At 56.9% G+C, this 10835-nt stretch overlaps 1 protein-coding gene across 1 annotated transcript; it reads right to left on the bottom strand.

Annotated features, from left to right (window-relative positions):
* Positions 1–7635: 7635 nt before the first annotated feature.
* KRP23_10799 (uncharacterized protein) lies at positions 7636–10811 on the bottom strand (the record flags this gene model as incomplete). The annotated part of the gene is made up of 9 exons (XM_067881292.1): positions 7636–7843; positions 7911–8101; positions 8169–8495; positions 8575–9151; positions 9240–9434; positions 9495–9682; positions 9762–10082; positions 10150–10647; positions 10731–10811. 9 exons carry the CDS (start codon positions 10809–10811, stop codon positions 7636–7638), a joined length of 2586 nt encoding a protein of 861 aa, XP_067741553.1.
* Positions 10812–10835: the final 24 nt, after the last annotated feature.

Below are 10835 nucleotides of genomic sequence, written 5' to 3'. Positions count from 1 at the left end.
CGGACGTGGCAGCCGTGCGAACACGCATGTTCTCTGTCAGACGCACCTTCTGGAAAAGTGGCCACAGTTCGGATGACTTCAGGCATGCGTCGATTGTCTCTGTCGCCGAGCCGCCCTTCACCACCGGGAGAATTTGCCTGGAATCTCTCTGAAACTCGACCACGTATGGGAATGAAAAGAAACGTTGTTGAAAGGCGGTTTATTTTGTCCAATCAGCAGCGATTTCATTCGGCTAGTTCCGATGTGGTGTAGTCCACTCTACGCATTATAATAGCCAATCGCGCAGAGGCTCCACTAAATAGCCAATGAGAGGGCTCGAATTATAGTATTGGCGAATGGGAGGGCCGCCTTCGCTGCGCTCGGCAGCTATTTATAGCCAACGGAAAGTCCGGATTTGCGTTACGCTCGAGGTGCGTACGGAATGACGGACAGACGGACGGACGGACGGACGGACGGACAGGTTACTCTGTTACTTGTAGGGGATTCTCGCTTAGGGTGCGAGAGGTCCCGGATTCGATCTCCGGCAAGGCCCTGCTCTTTGTTGCCCTTTTTGGCAGTCCCTTGCCAGGGGTTCTGTCGCGCCCTACGCACGCTCTGCCGGGCCACTTGGCACCCAGGCGTCGCTGTCGGGTCACAGACATGCCGCGGCACCGCGCAGCTGGCCTGCAGAGTTGCCAACGCAGAGACCCATTTCGAGTCCAGCAGGAGCCCATTTCGAGAGCGAACGGACTGGGCGGACGCGCAGCGCGACGGTGAGACCGTGGAGAGTGGCGGCGGACATGGTCGCAGAGCGTAGGAGGCGTGCAGTGGACGCGACATGTGGGCGAGTTGTTGCGTTCGCGTGGCCTTGTGGTCTAGTGGTATGATTCTCGCTTAGGGTGCGAGAGGTCCCGGATTCGATCTCCGGCAAGGCCCTGCTCTTTGTTGCCCTTTTTGGCAGTCCCTTGCCAGGGGTTCTGTCGCGCCCTACGCACGCTCTGCCGGGCCACTTGGCACCCAGGCGTCGCTGTCGGGTCACAGACATGCCGCGGCACCGCGCAGCTGGCCTGCAGAGTTGCCAACGCAGAGACCCATTTCGAGTCCAGCAGGAGCCCATTTCGAGAGCGAACGGACTGGGCGGACGCGCAGCGCGACGGTGAGACCGTGGAGAGTGGCGGCGGACATGGTCGCAGAGCGTAGGAGGCGTGCAGTGGACGCGACATGTGGGCGAGTTGTTGCGTTCGCGTGGCCTTGTGGTCTAGTGGTATGATTCTCGCTTAGGGTGCGAGAGGTCCCGGATTCGATCTCCGGCAAGGCCCTGCTCTTTGTTGCCCTTTTTGGCAGTCCCTTGCCAGGGGTTCTGTCGCGCCCTACGCACGCTCTGCCGGGCCACTTGGCACCCAGGCGTCGCTGTCGGGTCACAGACATGCCGCGGCACCGCGCAGCTGGCCTGCAGAGTTGCCAACGCAGAGACCCATTTCGAGTCCAGCAGGAGCCCATTTCGAGAGCGAACGGACTGGGCGGACGCGCAGCGCGACGGTGAGACCGTGGAGAGTGGCGGCGGACATGGTCGCAGAGCGTAGGAGGCGTGCAGTGGACGCGACATGTGGGCGAGTTGTTGCGTTCGCGTGGCCTTGTGGTCTAGTGGTATGATTCTCGCTTAGGGTGCGAGAGGTCCCGGATTCGATCTCCGGCAAGGCCCTGCTCTTTGTTGCCCTTTTTGGCAGTCCCTTGCCAGGGGTTCTGTCGCGCCCTACGCACGCTCTGCCGGGCCACTTGGCACCCAGGCGTCGCTGTCGGGTCACAGACATGCCGCGGCACCGCGCAGCTGGCCTGCAGAGTTGCCAACGCAGAGACCCATTTCGAGTCCAGCAGGAGCCCATTTCGAGAGCGAACGGACTGGGCGGACGCGCAGCGCGACGGTGAGACCGTGGAGAGTGGCGGCGGACATGGTCGCAGAGCGTAGGAGGCGTGCAGTGGACGCGACATGTGGGCGAGTTGTTGCGTTCGCGTGGCCTTGTGGTCTAGTGGTATGATTCTCGCTTAGGGTGCGAGAGGTCCCGGATTCGATCTCCGGCAAGGCCCTGCTCTTTGTTGCCCTTTTTGGCAGTCCCTTGCCAGGGGTTCTGTCGCGCCCTACGCACGCTCTGCCGGGCCACTTGGCACCCAGGCGTCGCTGTCGGGTCACAGACATGCCGCGGCACCGCGCAGCTGGCCTGCAGAGTTGCCAACGCAGAGACCCATTTCGAGTCCAGCAGGAGCCCATTTCGAGAGCGAACGGACTGGGCGGACGCGCAGCGCGACGGTGAGACCGTGGAGAGTGGCGGCGGACATGGTCGCAGAGCGTAGGAGGCGTGCAGTGGACGCGACATGTGGGCGAGTTGTTGCGTTCGCGTGGCCTTGTGGTCTAGTGGTATGATTCTCGCTTAGGGTGCGAGAGGTCCCGGATTCGATCTCCGGCAAGGCCCTGCTCTTTGTTGCCCTTTTTGGCAGTCCCTTGCCAGGGGTTCTGTCGCGCCCTACGCACGCTCTGCCGGGCCACTTGGCACCCAGGCGTCGCTGTCGGGTCACAGACATGCCGCGGCACCGCGCAGCTGGCCTGCAGAGTTGCCAACGCAGAGACCCATTTCGAGTCCAGCAGGAGCCCATTTCGAGAGCGAACGGACTGGGCGGACGCGCAGCGCGACGGTGAGACCGTGGAGAGTGGCGGCGGACATGGTCGCAGAGCGTAGGAGGCGTGCAGTGGACGCGACATGTGGGCGAGTTGTTGCGTTCGCGTGGCCTTGTGGTCTAGTGGTATGATTCTCGCTTAGGGTGCGAGAGGTCCCGGATTCGATCTCCGGCAAGGCCCTGCTCTTTGTTGCCCTTTTTGGCAGTCCCTTGCCAGGGGTTCTGTCGCGCCCTACGCACGCTCTGCCGGGCCACTTGGCACCCAGGCGTCGCTGTCGGGTCACAGACATGCCGCGGCACCGCGCAGCTGGCCTGCAGAGTTGCCAACGCAGAGACCCATTTCGAGTCCAGCAGGAGCCCATTTCGAGAGCGAACGGACTGGGCGGACGCGCAGCGCGACGGTGAGACCGTGGAGAGTGGCGGCGGACATGGTCGCAGAGCGTAGGAGGCGTGCAGTGGACGCGACATGTGGGCGAGTTGTTGCGTTCGCGTGGCCTTGTGGTCTAGTGGTATGATTCTCGCTTAGGGTGCGAGAGGTCCCGGATTCGATCTCCGGCAAGGCCCTGCTCTTTGTTGCCCTTTTTGGCAGTCCCTTGCCAGGGGTTCTGTCGCGCCCTACGCACGCTCTGCCGGGCCACTTGGCACCCAGGCGTCGCTGTCGGGTCACAGACATGCCGCGGCACCGCGCAGCTGGCCTGCAGAGTTGCCAACGCAGAGACCCATTTCGAGTCCAGCAGGAGCCCATTTCGAGAGCGAACGGACTGGGCGGACGCGCAGCGCGACGGTGAGACCGTGGAGAGTGGCGGCGGACATGGTCGCAGAGCGTAGGAGGCGTGCAGTGGACGCGACATGTGGGCGAGTTGTTGCGTTCGCGTGGCCTTGTGGTCTAGTGGTATGATTCTCGCTTAGGGTGCGAGAGGTCCCGGATTCGATCTCCGGCAAGGCCCTGCTCTTTGTTGCCCTTTTTGGCAGTCCCTTGCCAGGGGTTCTGTCGCGCCCTACGCACGCTCTGCCGGGCCACTTGGCACCCAGGCGTCGCTGTCGGGTCACAGACATGCCGCGGCACCGCGCAGCTGGCCTGCAGAGTTGCCAACGCAGAGACCCATTTCGAGTCCAGCAGGAGCCCATTTCGAGAGCGAACGGACTGGGCGGACGCGCAGCGCGACGGTGAGACCGTGGAGAGTGGCGGCGGACATGGTCGCAGAGCGTAGGAGGCGTGCAGTGGACGCGACATGTGGGCGAGTTGTTGCGTTCGCGTGGCCTTGTGGTCTAGTGGTATGATTCTCGCTTAGGGTGCGAGAGGTCCCGGATTCGATCTCCGGCAAGGCCCTGCTCTTTGTTGCCCTTTTTGGCAGTCCCTTGCCAGGGGTTCTGTCGCGCCCTACGCACGCTCTGCCGGGCCACTTGGCACCCAGGCGTCGCTGTCGGGTCACAGACATGCCGCGGCACCGCGCAGCTGGCCTGCAGAGTTGCCAACGCAGAGACCCATTTCGAGTCCAGCAGGAGCCCATTTCGAGAGCGAACGGACTGGGCGGACGCGCAGCGCGACGGTGAGCCCGTGGAGAGTGGTTTACAATTTTGAGAGAAATTTGTTATGTAATTTCCAGGCGACTATTAAATTTCAAGAAAGCCTAGGACTACGGTTATACGGTTAAGTAGTTTTCTCTGGAATCGGGGCATATGGTGTTGCACTTTGTGAAATATCCGGTCGGCTTTTACGATGATACGGACCTGGCCCGCCAATCCAACGAGTATGATCTCACGCAGTGGCTTCACTACTTGGTGTATTTCATGCCCGAGTTCACTGACTCGCCATATCGCCTCGATTGGCTTGCCCAGCGTTGCCTGCGCTTTCACGAAGATGATCGTCGACGGCTAGTTACACAACTGCAGCTTCAACCACAATCTGCCGGACGCGGGACCGGGGTCATTCTCGAATAGGTCTTGCAAAGATATGAGCGCAGGCCACTTCCAGTCCCCCACGTGCTTGGATCCTCTGGATAGCCACGTCACTTACCAGATACTGATAGCGACCGTTACACCTGTGGCGCTTCAGTAGCTGCTCGACGTGGAAGTAGAACGCGCTCTCATTACCAATCTGGTCGCAATGGACGCGTCGATTGATCGAGATGCCTCAAGTCATTCGTCGGCATTGTGCGCCTCGGTGACTGCCGTCTCGTCGGTTCAGGGAAGCCTCCTAACGGCTGTGGAGGCTCCTGGATACGCAATAGGCGGGTCTTGTGTCGTGAATTTCATTTGAGTTGACCGTTGAGGCGAGACGGGACGTCCCTCACGCAGGGAGCATGATTTGCGATTTCCGACAGCGGGTCGATAACCTGGAGCAGGATCTGTGTCAAGAGCTGCTCGGAGAGCGAGCAGGCCATTCAGGTCGACCGCTTTGCAATTCAGGATCATCTCCACTGGATCTGCGAGCTCTATGCGCGCGTGTGCGCTCAAGCGCCTCCGAGAGCGGGGATGTTGTAGCTCTTTCTCAAGTTTACTTGATGTAGATGATGACGAGTAGTACTCAAAATTCGTCGGACTCTCGAAGTCACCCGGGGTGATATGGATTGAGTAATCCCACGTAGAACGTCCGATGCGTGGCTATAACCGACGGAAGACTCAGCGCACCCGCGTTGATGCAGACGCCGATGACCGAGAACGCCCTCACGAACCGTGGTCGAAGCTTCGTGATGCCCACAGCAATAACCGCCTGAATTGAGAGATAATTAGCGTTTAATAGGACCTGGTTCCGAGTTTAAACACGTGTGTGTTCTTACGCCCAGGGCCGTAAATGTATTCCATTTGATTGTCTTGAGCAGCCACCATAGCGTCACAGACGCGCTGTCGTATCGCTCCGTCAGTCGCATTGGACATGAGAAGTCCGTTTGACAGACGAGCGGAGGCCTTTGAGGCCACGCGGATCTTCAGCGATAGCATATCCTGCGCAAATTCGAAACCGGTAGCAACGACAGCGGCGTACGCAGATGCCGCAGCCCGTTGACGTAGAGTGGGGGTGAAACCTGTCGACGAAAGCACCGCATCGTTGATGCAAACTTCACTTAGGGTGCCTCGTTGTGGATGCTTCGGCGCAGATACTTCGCAGCACATCCTTGAAAGTAGTTCACTCGCTCGGTCTGACCGTTCGTCTCTGGATGATCCGCTGTGAACATGTTCAATCTCTTGCCGAGGCGGCGGAGCAAGTGTTGGCAACAGTGGGCCACGAGCGGGGATCCCGATCACGCACAAATGTCTCCGGGAGGCCATGATGGCGAAAAGCATTGTCGATAAAGAGCTGGACCGCTTGCTGCACCGTCAAGATCTTCTTCACCGCGGCGAGCCACGTCATTTTGCTGAGGCGGCAGACGAAGACCAAGATGCTCGTATGGCTGCGCGTGTCCGCCGGGAGCTTGAAGATGAAGTTCATACTCATGGAGCGTCAACAGTCGGCTGGTACCGGCAAGCGGAGCTGACGATGAGGGAGCGGGCTTCGGCGTTGGCAGTCTCAATTTCTGCACGTACGTGGGCATCAAATTGTACATAACGGGGTTACAAACAATTTCGCGCAACAGTCATAAACATCTTCTGGCTACCAAAATGACCGCTGTGGGGGGGTGTCATGCGCCTCGTAGAGAATGCAATGACGCAAGTCCTGATCATTAGGAACGACAGAGTCGGACTCGCCGAAGGATCTTCGCCATATCGTGCTTGCAAGCAGCAAAACCATGACTGTCCAAGCCGAGGAGCCTGTTCGGTAGGGATGCGGAGCTTGTTGACAAGCTTCTTCGCGTGATCGATTATCATGATCCCGGCGGAACTCACGCTATCAACCTCAGCGAGCATGACAAAGCCGACAACGTTCTGGCCGAGAACGATATTGTTTTTTACAGTGCAATACCACGAGGTTCTTTTTGTAGAAATGCTGCTCCCGCTTTAAAACAAGGCAAGGCGAGGGTTACTATGGCTGCCTACAGCATGCAGAGGGAGCCGAAAAGTCCCCAATTCTGTACTTCGGAACAGCAGCTAAGCTTCGCTGGCTATCCAGAAAGATGACCACCCCCTCCTACTTCGGAACTGAGAAGAATTGGATGACCGGCTGGATGTACCAGAAATGGTTGGCTCTTGACGGAAAAAATGCGGGCTGAGGGCCAGTCGGTTATGCTCCTAGTCAACAACGCCATCACGAGACTGGCCTCTTTCTCTGACGAACGTACGCGTGGAAAAGTTGCTGCCTAACACAACTGCGAGGATCCAACCTATGGACCAAGGCATCACTCATTGCATCAATAGGTATATACTATCTGAGAAAATGATGCTTGCTTCAGATAACTAGGTGGAGGATTAGATAACCCACACAAAGTAGACCTTCTTACCGCACAGAGGTGGTGCGAGGATGCATGGTCAAAGGTTAGCGCTTCGACCATACAACATTACTGTCACCACTTAACAAAACGCAAAGTTCTATCTTAGTTAATTTAAATCAATACAGACTCTCCAAATCAGCGTTATAGTAATACTTTGCACCGGAGTCTGCGTTTGAACAGACTAGCAGAAGCGCTGCCCCTGTTGAAGATCAAGATTGACGAGGACCATGATAACTTTGAGAAAGTCTACTCATTAGCTGAGGTGAAGGAAACCTCGGCTCTGAATAGCTTCTCTACGAAGATGACTCGGCCCGACACAAAACTCTACATGAAGCCAAGCCAACACGCAAAGCAGGCACAGCTGGTGGCAATACTCTAAGCATACTGGTAGTGTAGCGTTATTGTTCTCCAGCGAAATCTGCCGAGTACATGGCGATGTAGGGAATTTTGAACAATGGCTGGTGCCTCACACGTCCTGCGTGATTACCCCGAATTAAATATCGATCGCATTGGATTCCCTCAGATTAATGCCCTTTAAGGTCCAATTAAAACGACACTTCGGGTGGCCTCCGATCACAATACTTGCTGTTACTAACTCATTTTCCTGCCACTCAGTGAATCTTCAGGTTGCAGCTAGAGACTCCAGCACGGCGTCGAAGATGTATACAATGGTTTTCTCATAGTTTTCGATGACCATCTCGGTGGTCTGCGCCACAGTCTTCGCTGAGTTGGTAAATGAATCGCTGTCTCCGAGACTTGGAGTCATTCGAGCGCAGGCGCGGAAGATCGTCGCGTTCTCCGAGTCCTCCTTGGCCGGCTCGAAGACGCACCTATTGATCACATCACGCACAATTGGTTAGCAAAAGGACGCTGATGGTCTATAACTGTTAAACGAACCATCCTTTCTGGTGCACACGCATTGCGAAGGCGCCGTCGTGCGAGCACAGTCCGTCGCATTCCCACACAAATGTCAGCTTGTTCGCCTCATAGTACCGCCGCACCGCAATGTTCCCTAACGTTTGAGAGGAACCGGCGGGGTTGTTCACCGTGCAGTGCCCAAACATCTCGTTGCCTTGGTTTTGAAGAGCCTGTCGTGCAGTCAGTGTACATGAGTAACGTCGTCGACAGCTAAGCACGGTGGTACCCACACTGTACCATTCGAAAGTTGTCGTGTCCGCTTGATCCCGACAGAAAGTCCCAGGCGTGATCTCCGATGCGCACGAGGCTGAACGGGATCAGCCGACTCTCCACGAACTGCAGGCACATCCGAGGACTGCAGTCGTCGACAGTCTCCATCTCCATGTTCATCTTTCTTTTGCCCACAAGGCTCGGTGTCGGCATGCACGGTTGCTGCAGTAGAAGGCTACCCACGCCGTTGGTATACGAAGACGAAATGTTCTTGAAAAGGTCTCTGTACAGCTCCTTTGATGTCGGCGATTGACACTGCTGCAGCTGGGAGCATTCTGGTTCAATCTCCATTTTCTGAGCAGCCACAAGTACGTCACACCAACGATAAGTACTGTACGTTAATCACAAACTCAGATAAGTCAGCATGACTCACACTCAGATCCGGGGTCTTTTCCAGTGTGCGCTGCATGGACTTGACCGACTTAACCTGCTCTCGAACAAGCTGTCGCAGCCTCGCGTTCTCCCCGACAGCTTTCTGCCGTTCCGACACCATTTGATTGGAAATGTGTTTCCAGAAGTTGCTGGTTCCTGCTTGTTCGTCACTCGAGGAATCGTTCAACACCTGAAGCTTCTTCTCCAGCTCCGCCGCCACTGCTCGGAGGTGGTCCAGCTCATGTTTGCGTCGCTTCCGCTTGGGTTTGCTAGTAGCCGCTGGAGTCACCGTCGCAGCGGCGTCCACTTTGCGCTTGCTCTTAGAGGACGATGCGGTCTCGGATTGGCTGCCGTCGGAGACCGTCGAGACGCCTGCGTCGTCGTCCGACGCGAGCGACTCCATGAACTCCTCGAACGCCCTCTCCGACGACAGCACGTCCTCATTCAGCACCACGTTCACGGAAGGGCCGGCGGTAGCATCCTTGGAGCAGCCTGCATCGATACCTGTGAGCACGTCTAGCAGCTCCGCCTCCGAGAAGAGCGGCGTTGCCTGCCTCATGTCGCCAACCGAGGAATGACTGTAAAAATAAAAGTGCCATAAATACAAAAAGGAGCCCGTAAATACGAAAAAGCACGAGTTTGTTTGCACAGTGCATTTCTGCCTACGAGCGGTTGAGCGAGGCCAGCATGCCGTCGAAAATGTAGACCACGGTCCGCTTGTAGTTCTCGAGCACAAGCTCCGTGGTCATGCCGATGGACCTCTCCGAGTTGGAGTCGTCGGGGATGATCGGGCTCAGAATCGCACACCTCCTGAAGATGGTAGTGTTCGCTGAATCTCCCTCTGCGGGCTCAAACACACACCTGTCATTGCAACGGAGTGAGCACCTACTGCATTGCTACGAAGCGAGTGCGCCAACGTACCATCCTTTGGGTTGAATTCGGGTCTTCGAATAGCCCTGGTGCACGTCGCCTTCGCACTCCCAGATAATGGTCAGCTTGTTCGGCTCGACGTATTGCCGAATTGCTATGTTCCCGAGCATTTGCATGGGACCCATGGCGTTGTCCAGTTTAATCCAACCAAACATCTCATCGCCTTGGTTTTGGATAGTCTGTCACCCACAGCCAGCAGAAACACTGTTAGAGGTATGAACTCTACATCAAGTTCGAGCGCGGCTTGCCGTATTATACCAGCTCGAAGTCTTTGTGTCCGATTGTTCCTGTGAGGATCTTCCAAGCCTTTTCTCTGACCTCCTCGAAGCTGAACGGGACGAGCTTGTTCTCCACGACCTGGAGGCACATGTGGAGGCCATCGTTGCTGTCTGTTTCGACCTCAATGTTCACCTTTTTGCTGCCATCTAGGCTCGGACTCGGTCCGCTGGACTGTGGAAGCATCGTGTCCACCCCAGTGCTGTACAGGGTTGATAAGTTGCGAAACAGGTCTCGGTAGAGCTCCTTGGATTGGCGAGGAGCCACTGCGCTCTGTTCTGCTACTGGATAAACATCCTTTTGCTGTAGCAAACCACGCAATCCGTGTTAGAACGAACAGCAAAACTTACCCAGAGGACGAATTACTCACACTCAGGGCAGAAGTCTTCTCCAGCGAGCGCTGGAATCCCTTGACTATAGTCATCTGCCCACGAACGAGATCCCGAAGCCTGGCGTTCTCCATGACAGATTTCCGTCGCTGTTCAAGTAATTGGTTCGAGACGCGCTTCCAGAAGGGATCGATCTCTGGTCTATCCAGGTCGTGGGCTCCGTTATGCTCCGTGAGTTTCTTCTCCAGCTCCGCTGCGACCGCACGGAGGTGGTCAATCTCCTGCTTGCGCGTCTTCCGACAACGTTTTGGCCGTCGCATTGCCATAGGTAGCGGTGCTCGCTTGGTCCCTACGCCGCTCGCTCTGGTCTCCGGTAATATGTATGTGGGTGTTACCACCGAGCTTATGGCCTCGCCTGGCGTACGCGATTCCATGAAGCTTTCAAAGTCTTTCTCCGACGTGAACATCTCACCGTCCAGCACTAAGTTCACGGAGGGATCCCAGACACTGGTTTGCTCTTCCATCTTGACGTCCTGCAACTTTTGAATCGAGCAGGTAGGACACACCGCGTTGAGCCACCTCCGGAACGCCGAAGGGTTCGAGATATTGTCAGTCCACTCACCTCAGCCTCGTCGTCGTCGTCCAGCGTCGCTAGCAGGTCCAGCAGCTCGGCGTCCGAGAACTTGGGCGATGTCGATGTCATTGTGCACCCGATGGAATACCCTGT

Source organism: Phytophthora ramorum (assembly GCF_020800215.1).
Source record: "Phytophthora ramorum isolate Pr-102 chromosome Unknown Phyram_PR-102_s0010, whole genome shotgun sequence".
In the NCBI taxonomy this organism is placed as follows: domain Eukaryota; phylum Oomycota; class Peronosporomycetes; order Peronosporales; family Peronosporaceae; genus Phytophthora; species Phytophthora ramorum.
This window is presented reverse-complemented; position numbering and strand designations above follow the sequence as displayed.